The sequence below is a fragment of the Lichenostomus cassidix genome, chromosome 27, assembly GCF_008360975.1.
Source record: "Lichenostomus cassidix isolate B80296 chromosome 27, HeHo_3.0, whole genome shotgun sequence".
NCBI classification, from domain to species: domain Eukaryota; kingdom Metazoa; phylum Chordata; class Aves; order Passeriformes; family Meliphagidae; genus Lichenostomus; species Lichenostomus cassidix.
This window is the reverse complement of record NC_139507.1, coordinates 954,769-967,770: the sequence shown is the minus strand read 5'-3', so window position 1 is coordinate 967,770 and position 13,002 is coordinate 954,769. Positions and strand designations below refer to the sequence as shown.

At 62.2% G+C, this 13,002-nt stretch overlaps 1 protein-coding gene across 3 annotated transcripts; it reads right to left on the bottom strand.

The window, feature by feature from the left end:
- Positions 1-1,045: 1,045 nt before the first annotated feature.
- On the bottom strand, positions 1,046-12,974 carry ARHGAP27 (Rho GTPase activating protein 27). Of its 3 annotated transcripts, XM_085040066.1 has the most exons (16): positions 12,380-12,503; positions 11,311-12,127; positions 7,797-8,219; positions 6,771-6,986; positions 6,255-6,365; positions 6,097-6,164; positions 5,911-5,998; positions 4,640-4,744; positions 4,131-4,229; positions 3,970-4,060; positions 3,712-3,831; positions 2,997-3,095; positions 2,653-2,730; positions 2,374-2,508; positions 1,753-1,858; positions 1,046-1,638 (listed from the first exon to the last, which is right to left on the bottom strand). In XM_085040066.1, the coding sequence occupies exons 2-16, from the start codon at positions 12,106-12,108 to the stop codon at positions 1,461-1,463; spliced, it is 2,715 nt and encodes a 904-aa protein (XP_084896192.1). In that variant the 5' UTR covers positions 12,109-12,127; positions 12,380-12,503; the 3' UTR covers positions 1,046-1,460. The 3 variants fall into 3 exon arrangements, 2 of the variants coding, with proteins under 2 accessions (XP_084896192.1, XP_084896191.1); XM_085040065.1 differs by lacking the exons at positions 1,753-1,858; positions 12,380-12,503 and having other exon boundaries at positions 11,311-12,263; XR_014846181.1 differs by lacking the exons at positions 1,046-1,638; positions 1,753-1,858; positions 2,374-2,508; ... (3 more) ...; positions 3,970-4,060; positions 4,131-4,229 and having other exon boundaries at positions 4,692-4,744; positions 7,797-7,891; positions 8,007-8,219; positions 11,311-12,263; positions 12,380-12,974.
- Positions 12,975-13,002: the final 28 nt, after the last annotated feature.

Below are 13,002 nucleotides of genomic sequence, written 5' to 3'. Positions count from 1 at the left end.
GCCCCCCTCCCGCCCCGCAGCGTACTCATGGGGCCCGAGGGTCCCCTGGGCCTCCCAAAGTTCCTAAAGTGTGTCCCAGGCATCCAGAAGTGTCCCAAGATGTCCCAAAGCACCACCACTGCACTCCTGAAGAATCTCCTCTTGTCACAAAGTGGCTCCACAAAGTCCCCTCGTGCTCCAAAATGGCCCCACTGTATCCCAAAGTGACTCCATTGTGCCCCAAAGTGCCCCTGCTGCACCCTCGAAGCATCGTCTTGTCCCCCAAGGTATCCCCTTGTGCCTCCAATTTCCCCCTGCATTCCAAACAGTTCCTGTCCTGTCCTCAGTTGTGTCCCAAAGTGTCCCAGTTGCATCCCACATTGTCTCTGTTGTGTCCCAAACCACCACCCCTGCACCCCTGAAGCTTCCTTTTGTCCCAAAATCCTTGTACCCCCAAATGATCTCACTGCACACTGAAGTGTCTCTGTCTTGTCCCAAAGTGTCCCAACTGCAGCCCAGCAGTTACATACCCAAAGTGTTCAATCTGTGTCCCCAAGTGTCCCCCCAGCCATCCCTGTGTCCCAAAATGCTGCCATGTGCTGTCCTTGCTTTGTCCCAAAGCGTCACCCCCATGTCCCCACACCTCCTCCTTATATTGTCCCCATGATGTCCCAAAGCACTTCAGTTGTGTCCCTTGCCATCCTTTCTGTGTCTCATCCACTCCTGGTTGTGTCCCAACTTGTCACCATCATGACCCAAAATGTCCCCACCCCAGGGGGTAGCTCTGGGGTGTGGGAACGCACATCCCATGACCATGTGGCTCTCATCACATGTCCCCACTGCCAACAGTGACACTTGTGGTGATACCGGGTTTGGTCATGCCAGCCAGGAATGTCCCAGGTCACTGCTGTGTCCTGCAGTCTCAGGTCCTCTCGTCCTCATTGGGTACAAAGGGCACACGGTGTCCCCAAAGGTCACCAGCAGCCAAGGAGCACTGAGCCCCTGCTGTGCCACCAGTGTTCCTGGGATGTCCCCATGTCCTGCCACCAACACCTCACCCCTCATGGACTGAAAGGGCTCTTTATTCAGGAATGGGGCAGGGGGCTCTGGCCACAGCACTGCCTGGCTTCTCCCTGCCTGCCTGCCGGTGCCACCGTCCAGCGGGCACTGCCTGCCCGGGCACTCCAGCCCCTCATCCTGGGAATGGCAGCTCGGCGAGCTGGGCACTGCAGGGCTCCTTGTCCCATTGACCGTGGGGATCCCTCGAGCCCCACACACCCCCTGGGGCTCAACCCCTGTGGATCCAGCCCTGGTGTGAGCAAAGTAGCCAAGGAGGCTCATCCCTCAGCCTGGGTCACCACACTGCCCTTCACGGAGCCACAACTGCCACCACCTAGTCTGAGGCGACACATCTCCTTCCTGGAGATGCTGCTCCATCAAGTCCCCACTGCTGGGCTTGTCCCCATGTGTGTCCTGGGGGTTTATCCTTCTGGGAAGATGTATCCATAGTGGTTGAGGATGTGCTCCACCACCTGGTTCTGGAAGACCATGTGCATGGCCATGCTGCTCTCCTCGCTGGCCGGCCGCAGCAGCGTGGGGCCGAAGACAATGGCGACGCTCTGCACCGACATGCGGTTCTCCTCCTTGTGCTCCACCACCCTGCGGGCATAGGGGACATGTCACCGGCGTGGCCCTGACCTTGGGGCCCGGCCCCAGAGTCGTGTTCTGCCTTCCTGCACCAGGTTGGGTTTGGGGGGAACAAGGGGGTGTCACCTGCAGAGGTGGCGGAAAAGGACCTTCATGGTGTCGTGGTGGGCGGGCGGCAGGGACAGCACCAGGTCCTGGATGCAGCGACCCCGCAGGGATGGGTCCTGGATCTCTGCCAGGGGAGTGAGGGCACGGTGGGGTGCTGGCTCTGGCAGCCACAGTATCCCTGTTCCTATCGCTGTTCCCATCCTCATCCCAACCTTGTCCCCATTCCCATCCCCATCCCCATCCCCATCCTTGTCCCTATCTTCATCCCCATCCCCAGCCTCATCCCATCTCCATCACCACCCATCCCAGTTCTTGTCTCCATCCCCACACCATTTCCATCTCATCCCTGTTCCTATCCCCATCCTTACACCCTTCCCCATGTCCATTCCATCCCAGTTCCCACCCTTTTCTCCATCCTATCCCAACCTGATCCTCATCCCTATGCCTGTCCCCAGCCCTGTTCTTGTCTCCATCCCATCCCTATCCCTGTCCTCATCCTTGTCCATGTTCCATCCCCTTCACATCCCATCCCATCCCATCCCATCCCATCCCATCCCATCCCATCCCATCCCATCCCATCCCATCCCATCCCATCCCATCCCATCCCATCCCATCCCATCCTCTGTCCCTGTCCCTCACTGATGGCAGCGATGAACTTGTCGAAGTGGCTGAAGGGAACAAGTGGCTCCGGCAGCTCCCGCAGGAAGAGCTTCAGCGCCCCAGTGACAACATGAATGTCCTCCCAGCGCCCATCATCCAGGTCCAGCTGCTCGTCTGGGGGTGGGGCAGCACCTTAGGTGTGTCTAGAGCCGCAGGGAAGTGTGGGGGTCCCTGCCCCCCCCAACCACAGCCCCGTCCCTCTGTCCCTGGAAGGGGTTATATCCCACTGTCCCTTGCTGTCACTGCGGGTGACCGTACCATGCTCCACCTTGTAGCGCAGTTTCTGGATGGTGGCCAGGTTGCCACTGACCCGGTACAGCCCGTCAATGTCCAGACCTGGGCAGATGGAGATGGAGGAAAGCTCCCAGTTAAACATTCCACCCTGGGATGCGACACACGCCACCCCTGAAGGAGCTCTGGGACCTCCACCCTGGAGGATGCCCAGCCAGGTGCCACATGGTGACAACGACAGGTACAGCTGTGCTGGTGCCCACAGCAGCTAGCACCAGGATTCCAAGGAAAACCCGAGCATCCTGTGTAGGCTGTGCTTGGGGCTGTCACCATCCTGGTGCCCCAGGCTGTCCTTGTCCCCAGGGTCATACCTCTCCTCTCCACGGTCTCGATGCACTGCAGGACAAAGCGTGGCACTGTGCTCCGCTCACGCTCACACAGTGCCAGCAGTGAGCAGCCAAAAACCTGGTCTGGGAACACAACAGAGACATGAGCATGGCTGGGGGACACCAGGAGGGTGTCTGGTGGTGGGTCTGAGCTGGGGGACATCTCAGAAGGTCCTGTTCCTGTTCCCATAGGAGTGTGCCACCACGGTGGCTGGAGGGGATGGGACATGCCCAAGCCCATCATCAAGATGCTGGGTCAGGGTTGGGCCTGGTCACTCAACACAGTGTCTCAGTTCCATCCTTGGCTGTCCCCACCCACCCTGCAGCCTGAAGATATCCCAAGGGACTCAGCCCCATTCAAGCACTGACCCTTGATGGGCCCTATCCCAACACCCCATCCCAGCACGTATCCTTGGGTCAGCCCCCTCCCAGCACATGTCCTTGATCCAGCCCCATGCCAGCACTCCACCCTGATCCAGCCCCAACACAACAATCCCCTTCATGTATCCCCAGCCTCCACACCCAGATCCCGATCATTCCCATCCCAGCACCCCATCCTGACACCCATGCTTGGTCCGTCCCCATGCCAGCACCCCATCCCAACACCCTCACTTGATGTCTCCCCATCCTGGCTCCTGAGAGATCCCCACCCCAACACCCCATCCCAGCACTCATCCCCGATCCAGCCCCCCACACCCACCCTTGATGTAGCCCTTCTCCCGCAGGGATTGCAGCGTCGGTCGCCTCTGCAGGAACTTGCGGAGTTTGTTCCGGACTCTGTTGCTGTCACTCTCGGCACTGCCTGTCACCTGCCCGGTGGCTGCCAGGGACATGGCACACATCAACACTGTCCCGAGGGACAGACCGAGGGGCTCCCAGCTTGTCCCACCCCCGGGGACCCCGCAGGGTGGGTGGCTTTGCCGGTGCCCCCGTGCCCATCCCAGGTGCCGGAGCTCACCTGCCCTCCTCTCCTCGCCGCCCCCCAGCTTCTCCCGGGAACCGAATTCAGCCCGAATTTCGACATCTTCCTCTCCGAGGACTTCGGAGCCCTAAGGAAGGGGCACCGTGAGATGCCAGGGCTGTCCCCAGGGTGGCCGCGGGGTGGGGGACCCTGCTCACCCTCCGGCCGATGCTGTCGGTGATGGCCCTGTGCCAGGCGGTGATGATCTGCTCCGAGTCATGCTGGATGAGGAATTCTGAGCCCTCCCGCGTCCTCAGCTGCCGGAGCAACAGGCAGAGGTCAGGGAAAGGGCACGGGGCTGCCGCAACCACGCAGATTTAGGAACCAGGACGTGGCTGAGCCCAGTGCCAACTCCAATGACACCAAACGGATCTGTTTGTCAGGGAGCTGAAGTGGCTGCAAACCTCCTCCCTGTGCAAAGCCCGAGTGGAAAAATCCCTCTGGGAGCCAAGATGTCCCTTGGTGACCTCTTCATGCTCATCAGAACGGGACAGTGGCCAGCAGAGCAGTGTGTCCCTGTGCTCCCAGCCCCAGGACGTCCCCTGGTGTCCCCACCTCCCTCCCCTGCACCGCTGCTGGGATGAACTGGGCAGGTGAGGCATTGGCCTGCAGGTCATGTTTGAACCCTGTGGTGCGACCAGCGTCCCTTCTGCTGTCACCTGCTCACCTCTAGGACATTCTTCTTGCTGGACTTGTCCCTGCTGGCCCAGGTGAGGGTGGCCCCACGCAGCTCCACTGTGTGCTCGGGGGTGGTCAGGGTGCTGGGGTGCCTCTGTGGGGACAAACAGACGAGGGTGGCACCTGCCCAGAGGGGACAGGAACATACCGTGGTCCTCTTGGGGGGTGTGGGATGCCCTCCTTCAGAAAGGAGAGGTTGGCAGGTGTCCCCTGTGGGACCCCTCTGTCCCCTGCCATGGTCTCTGCAGGACTAGGACATGGAACTGCCATGGTGGGGTGGGGGTGGGGGCCACCAGCTTGGGGACAGCCAGGCCCTAGGGCTGCCAACACCCCAAAGGACATCCCCAGCCCTGCCTGGGGACCCTGGGGGGCTCCAGCTCTGTGTCCCTCTCAGTGACACTGCGGGAAGGGAGTGGGTGGCTGCCTCCAAGGAGGGGCGTTTTGCAGGGGGAGAACATCAGACCCACTGGTTCTCCCCATGCCCTGGGTTTTGGGGTGCTTTGGCCCCAGTCCCCCTACCCCAAGACCCTCTGGACCCCCAGAGCCCTGAAGCCCCGAGGTGAGGCCAGTGCCAGCTGTGGGTGCCCTGTCCTCCCCCCGTCGCTCTCACCCAGGGTGTTGCAAGACCCACGGCAACTTCTGCATCCGGCGGCGGCTGCCGAGCCCCGGGGCCGGGACTGAGCCTCGGGGGGGTTCTGGAGCCAGCACTGCTTCCTCCTGCCGGCTCCCACCAGCCCCGGGTGCTCAGACAGACACCCCTGCAGGGACTGTGTGTGCCAGGGGCTGTGAGTGGACATGTCCCAGCGCTGAGGGCCCCTGTGCAGGGCACCTGCCCTGGCCTGTGGCTCCTGGTCCGATTCCCCAAGTGCTGACACCCCCAGAGTGCTGAGGGTCCTGTTTTGTAGGTGCTGGCCCTGTGCCCTGGTTGTTGGCCTCATCCAGTGGGTGCTGGCCCCATCCTGCAGGTTTGATCCCATCCTGTGGATCCTTGCCCTATGCTATGGATGCTGATCCTATCCTGTGGGTGATGGCTCCATTCTGTGGGTGATGGCCATGGTCCCCCTCCCCCAAGAGCCACTGAACCCCCCAGAAAGAGCCCTGAACCCCCACTGCAGAGGTGAGGCCCATGCTGTGTTCCCCATGGGTGCCTGCCCCTGTCCTACATGTGTTGGCCTTATCCTGTGAGTCCTTGCCCTGTCCCACGGGTGCTGGTCTGTCCCATGGGTGCTGACCCTGTCCCGAGGCCCCTGGGGCTCTTACCAAGGCACTGGCAGCCGAGTGCTTGGAGTCCTTGAAGAAGGTGAGGATTCCCCCTTCCAGCACCGTCCAGGAGGAGCTCCAGTTCTTCCTGGGGAGCAGAGCAGAGGTCACACAGGGGCGCAGCACAGCCCCTCCACCCGGCTGGACTCCTGTCTCCAGTGGTGGGGGATTTTGGGGTGTTCTTACCGGAGCCGCTTCCCTCTGTCCACTGTCTTGGTCCGATTCAGCACCCCAGCTTTTTCAAGGCTTTTAAACTGGAAAGTAAAGGTGAGGGGTGTCAAATTTGCTCCCTGCTCTCCCTGGTGCCGGGGTGGGGCAGGCTGAGTCCCTCCCTGGGTGCTGACCTTCTCCTCCTTGCTGCCCAGTGCTGGGGACACGGTGCTGTGCCAGGCGAAGAGCCCGCTGTCCTGGCTGGAGCCGCTGCTGGCCCGCTCGTGGCGGCCACCCGATGGCACCTGGGCAGGGAGGGATCAGGTGATGCCCGAGATGCCTCTGCCAGGAGGGGCTGTGCTGTGCACCCATGGCACCCCAGAGCCCCTGCACCCCCTGCTCTGTGGGCTTGTGAGGATGTTTATCCCTGGCAGTCACCCATGTCTGCATCTTTGTCTCTGATCTTGTCCCCATCCCCATTGCTGTCCCTATCTTTGTCCATAATCCATCTCTGTCCCCATTCCAATTCTGATCCCTGTGCTCATTCTTCTTCCATTCCCTGTCCCTTTCCCTGTCCTTATCCCTATCCTCAACCCTGTCCCCACCCCTATTCCCATCCCATCCCATCCCATCCCATCCCATCCCATCCCATCCCATCCCATCCCATCCCATCCCATCCCTTCCCATCCCATCCTATCCCAATCCCGTACCGTGTCAGACGCGAAGTGCTCAGGGTAGAACACGATTCCCTCAGGGTGGCTGTGCCCGTACCAGCCCGAGGATGAGCCCAGCTCCTCGGGGCGCCTCGGGGACAGGCAGAGAGAGGGCCCCTGCTCATAGGAGCCCACGGGCGAATAGTCCTCCTCAGGATAACCCTCCAGCTCATCTGGAGACAGGTCAGGATAGTCTGTTTCTGGAGTGGGTGGCTGCAGAGAAGAGACAGGTCAAGATCTTGTGCCCCATTAAGAGCATCTGCATCCACAAGTGGCCAACCCAGGTGGGGGCTGCCCCACCTCCATCATCTCCATCCCCATCTCTATCTCCATTCCCAACCCTGTCTCCATTTCTACCTCCATCTTCATCTCTGTCTTCATGTCCACCTCCAACCCTCTTCATCTCCGTTCCCATTCCTTTTTCCACCTCCATCTGCATTCCCATTCCTTTTTCCACCTCCATCTGCATTCCCATCCCTTTTTCCATCTCCATCTCAATTCCATTCCTGTTTCCATCTCCGTCTCAATCCCAATATCTGTTCTCATCTCCAACATCATCTATGCCTTCCCTTTCATTCCCATTCCTGCCTCTATCTCCAACTCCACCTGTTTCCATCTCCATTCCCCTCCCTTTCAACATCCCTGTGTCTGTTACCATCTCCATATTTTTCTGTCTTCATCTCCGTTCCTATCCCCATCTTTATCTCCACAGCATCTCCCATCCTTTCTCAATCTTTATCTCTGCTTCCATTTTCATCCCATCCCTGTTTCCATCTCCATTCTCATCCCTTCCTACACCCCTGTATCCATGCCCATGTCCATCTTCATCTGTCTTCATCTCTATTCCTGTCTCCATCTATTTCCATCTCCATCTCAATCTCCATCTCCATTCCATCTCCCACTCCTTTCTCAACCTCCATCTCTGTCTGTCTCCATTTTCATCCCATCCCTTTGTCATCTCCATCCCCATCCCTGTCTCCACCTCCATCCCAACCCCATCCCCGTGCCTCGCCGGGTGCTCACCCTCTGCTCCATGGGACCGTACCGCGTCCCCCCAGGGTGCATCTCCCCGGGGCTGCCTGTGTCTCCCGCAGTGGGGGGGTCCCACGACGTCTCACCTGTCACCGAATTATAGAAAAAAGTCTGTCCGCTTCCTTCATCCACGTGCTGTTCCCACTCGGGAAGCTCCGGGCTGAGTGCGAGTGAGGAGGCGGGAGAGGCGGCGGGACTCACTCCATCCTGCCCAAAGGGACAATCCCACGTGGTCTCGCCCGTCACTGGGTTATAGTAAAACAAATGTCCACTGTCCGTGTCTGTGTGGGTTTCCCAGTCCGACACGGAGCCGCCGGGCTCCTCCGGGGCCGAGCTGGCAGCTGCGGCCTCTTCCCGCAGCTCCTGGATGTTGAGGTAGATGGGATCAGGTGTCTCCTCCGACTCCTTGCGTGCCTGGGGGGACACGGATGGGTCACTGCTGCAGCTGGGATGGCATTCCTGAGATGTCCCCACTGTGGTGTCTGGGTGGTGTCTGGGTGAGTGGCCGAGGAGCTGGACCCTGCCCTGCCCAGGCACCCCAATGTGTGGGGCAGGAGATGCCAGCAATGGGGTGTAGGTGGCTGGGAGGTGGAGAGGGGCACCCACAGCACCCACAGTGGGGCAAGGAGGCAAGGAGCACCTGCTGGCACAGGGGTGGGAGTCCAGACTGATCACACTCAGAGACATCGTGGTCCCCAGGGCCAGCAACCGTGTCACTGCTACCTGTGTCACCTGCTGCTTGGCAGCACCCTCACAACCAGCACCATGTCACTGGTACCTGGATCACCCACTGTGTGCAGCACCTGCATCAGCACCTGCATCACTGGTACCTGCATCACCTGCATCATCAGCACCCACACCATCAGCATCTGCACCAGCACCTGCACCACTGGTACCCATGTACCCTGCATCATCAACACCTGTCACTGATACTCACTCATGAAGCACCTGTGTCAGCACCTGCATCGCTAGTACCCACACCAGCACCCACATCAGCATCTGCATCATTGGCACCCAAACCACGAACACCCACACCCTCTGCACTGGCATCTGTGGCCTCAACACCACTGACCTGCTCATCCCCTGCACCCTGAGCCTCTGCTCTCACCTCCCCAGCACCAGCACCCCAAAACTCACACCCATCCTACCCAGACTGGCACCCTAGCACCCCAGGACACCTCCAGCACCCATTAACCACATTAACTGCTCCCTCATCACCTGCACCCAGGGACATTTCCAGCACTCACAGCCCCAGCCTCCTGCCCAGGGCCGGATGCTGAACCAGACAGTCCTATCACCACATCCCAAAATAACACATCCCCAGCACCGGCCTGGCTGCTCACCCGTGGGGCTGCTCTGGGTGGGGGATGTGTTCCCTGGGACTACATGGGTGCTGCCAGCGGGGAGCCCCCTCCTGGCACCCTTTGATCTCCTCAGTTTTACAGCCCGAGTCTCTCACTAATGGCTGCGGGAACAAAGGTCCCAACCCCAGCCCTGCCCATCAGCCTGGGGACGTGACAGCAGGTGCAGTGTCCCTGGGGACACCCTGGATCATCAGCTCGATGGCACCCCTTCATCCTCTCCCCAGTACCCCACAACCTCCCCAGCACGGTGAGAATGGCCAGAAACCACCGTGGAGAACACCTCCCTCCTCGGGATGAGTGACATGGGGATGGCAATGGGGGATCCCTGGCACAGAGTCCCCCCCCAGCACCTCCTTCTCTCTCATGGGGGCATCCTTGGGGGAGTTTCACCCCTGGTGGGGGCTGGGTGCCCCGTGCCACTTTGGGATGAGCATTGTGGCACTCACTGGTGCCCAGAAACCCCCAGGGAAACCCAAAGGAGCGCGTGGGGAGGGGTGACCCCAAAACACCCCCCTGCCCCTGGCTGATTGCACCCTTGGGTGCTGCCTACCTTCCCCAAGTGCAGCAGCTGCAACACCCTGCTCCGGGCCTGCCGCGGAGCCCCCGGTGCCCGGTCACCCATCGTGGTGGGCACTGGGGTGGGGACAGCCGTGGGGACACCGGGAGGCTCCGGTAACGCCGCTGCCGCCCCGAGCCAGGCCCTGCACCCGCCGCGCTTCCTGCCGGGTTTGGGGAGCGGAAGAGACGCCCAGGGCGGAATTGGCTTCTCTCGGGGTTGTTGTCACCCATCACCCACCACCTGCCACTTGTCACCCACTCTGCAAAGCCAAGGCCAACCGAGCAGGAATTACACCGGGATGATGCTGAGCAGGAATTGCGCTGGGATGATCCCCCCACCCTATCTGGTGTCACACTGCTCCACCAGAAACTGACCCAGGGCTGCTGTGTCCCCCCCACACTGGGACTGTCCCATTCCATCCCATGGGTGGGAGGTGCATATGGTGGCAGGACCAAGGCCACCACGGTCCCACCGTGTATGATGGTTTTGGCACCAGCTGGATTTGGGCAGGGAAGGGGAATACTCCCGTGGTGGCACTGCAGTTGGGGACCATGCTGGGTCACCCCCAGAAAGGGGTCAGTGGCTTTGGGTGTGCAAAGGGCACAGCTGTGGGCACAGTGTGTAAAATGGGGTCAAAATGGGGTGTAAAACACAGCCCCCACCACTACCACCCCATTTCCTCCAGCAACTCCCCCAGGTGGTACAATCCCTCCAGCCCCCCTCAAAGCAGGGTCACCCAGGCTCGGGGTGCTCCAGCTGCCTGGGGTTACCCCATAGTGAGGTGCTGAGGGACAAATAAGAAGGGAACAAGGTCGTGGGACCCACCCATCTGCCGTCACTGTCCCACCCCGTGTGCCCCAGCCCGTGTTGGTGGCAGGTGAGCAGCTGGCAGGGACCCCACCGTTGGGTGCCCCCCGGGGGGTGCAGCTCGGAGGGTGCTGGGAAGGACCCTCGCTACTTACTGGTGTGGGGTGAGCGAGGGTTTGGGTGTCGGGGCGCCGGCCTGTGCGGGGTGCACCCAGCACCCACCTCGGTCCTGGGTGCTGCGCCCAGGTGAGGCACCCGCCCCGGCAGGGAGGAGCCGCCGCGCTTCCCTGTTAACCCTTTTCTGCCTTCTCTCACCCTAGAACGCTCCAGGACGCTCTCCGTCCCTAGAACGCAGGGGACACCCCAAAGCTCCCCTGGGGTGCACCGAGGCTGTCCCCACCCCCCTCTCAGGGACCCCTCTCAGCCCGGGGTGCCCAGGAGGGCTGGGGAGGTGAGGCACGGGGCAGGGGGCTGAGGGTGGAAGGTGTGCGGGGGTGAAGCCTAAGTGTGGGGGTCACTCACACCCCCGAGATGGTTAATTCTGGCACATCTGTATGGGGGGGTCACCTGCAGGTTTGTCCCATGGGGGACGTGGGAGGTCCCAGCGGTGGCTGCGGTGCCGGGGTGTCACCCCACCCTGTGCTGGGGCTCACAAGGTCACAGGGGGGGAACACGGCCACTGAATCAGCCGAGGGGCCCAGGCTCAACACCCCTACCTGCTAACCCCCCCCCCCCAGCGCAGCCTTTGGGGACAGCAGTGGCGATGTCATCGTACCTGAGCCGCGGGGCCGGCCCCCGGCCACCTCCTGGCCACGTCCCTGTCCTTGCCAGAGGCGCAGAGGATGTCGGAGCGGCTCTTCCCGAGCGGGCGAGCATGTCCTGGGGGGTCCCCGCGTGCCCCCATGGCAGTGGCACTGCGTGATGCTGGTGTCACCCGTGCCAGGTCATTCAGCGACTGCGAAGGTCTCACAGGCTCGGCGGGGTGCGGGGTCAGCCCCGGGAGGACCCGAAAAGAACTGAGTGATGGTGGTGAGTCCCTCTGGAGGAGCGATTCCTTCCTGGGCACCGATTCCTTCCTGGGCACCGATTCCTTCCTGGGCACCGAATCCCTCCTGGGCACTGAGTCCTTCCCGGACACCGAGTCCCTCTGGAGCATGGAGTCCCTGTGGAGCATCGAGTCCTTCCTGGGCACCGAGTCCCTCTGGAGCACTGAGTCCCTGCGGGGCACCGCGCACCCTCCTGCCGGCTCGTCGGCGCCGACGAAGCGATACTCGTAGGCCGGCGGGGGCTGAGGGACGAGCGTGGCCGGCTCTGCCGCAGCATGTCCCGATGGCGGGGGGTCAAGCGGGGCTGGGGCGGCGATGGGCGGCAGCTCCTTGACGTACTGGGCCGGGACGTAGAAAGGCCTGGCGTCCCCGCTCCTGCGGACGTGCCACCAGTGCGGGTTGGTGCGTTTGAGCAGCACATAGCGCTCGTTGGGTTTGATGGAGACCAAGGTGCCGTCCTTGGCGCGGTACTCGAAGCCGTACTCCACCAGCACCAGCGCCTCCTCCGCCCGTTCCGCCGCCTCCATGGCCTCCCGGCGCCTCCGCCTGCGGGACACAGGGCAGCGACAGGGTGACGGCAGCTCCCGACCCCTCTTGGGGTGCGTGAGAACCTCCAGCTCAGCTCCCTCGGGGTCCCCGCTGAGCTCCTGCACTACGCGGCCGCTCCGCAAACCGCCCGAACCTGCTGGAACAGCCCTGGGGTCACCGCCACCATCCTCGCCACCATCCCCGAGACCCCAAAGCCACCAAGCCCCAAGTCGCTGAGTCCCCGAGCCCCCGAAGCCCCCGAGCTCTCACCTGCGGCCGGCGCTGGGGCGGGTGCGCGCCCGCGGGTGCCGCTCGTGCCCGCGCCGGGCTGGTCCCGACTCGCCCGGTTTCCGCCACCGCCTCGACGAGAGACGGGGCCGGGCTCGGGGGTGGCTGCCCGGCCCCCGGCTGTCGGTGGGGCGCGTTTCCTGCCCTCGGCGGGCGGGAAAGGACGGTGGCGGAGGGGACCTGCTGCCGCCCGACGAGGAAACGACTCCTCGGGAGGTTCCTGCCTCAGGAAGGGCCCAGCCCCGCGGCTCAGCCGGGATCTGCGCTGCTGCCGGATCTGGCACGGCCTCCCTAGGCGGTGGGATGGGGACCCCATCAGGGGGGCCCCGTGGGAGCTGCCCTGCCCTGGTTGATGTCCCCACGCACCCCAGAGAGTTCCACTGTGTTGGTGGGCACACCCCAAATCCTCTCGGCACCGGAACAATGGAGAGGCTGACACTGGTGGGGAGCAGATGGAAAGGAAAATGGGGCAGGGAAAATGGGAAGGGTACCCCAGCCACTTGCCCAAGCCAAACCCTGGAGGATGGAGGACAGGCAGGGAGGATGGAGGACAAACAGGGACAGGCAGCATCCCCATTCCCAACCCTCTTCCCAGAGTGTCTCTT

What these genes read in the sequence shown, in the direction of transcription:
- ARHGAP27 (XM_085040066.1), bottom strand. Translation starts at nt 12,108, where the DNA reads ATGGAGGCGGCGGAACGGGCGGAGGAGGCGCTGGTGCTGGTGGAGTAC. An exon ending in ACGGTCCCATGGAGCAGAGG is followed by an intron (nt 6,987 to 7,796) that starts GTGAGCACCCGG and finishes TCTTCTCTGCAG; the next exon opens with CCACCCACTCCAGAAACAGA. An exon ending in GACAGAGGGAAGCGGCTCCG is followed by an intron (nt 5,999 to 6,096) that starts GTAAGAACACCC and finishes TCTGCTCCCCAG; the next exon opens with GAAGAACTGGAGCTCCTCCT.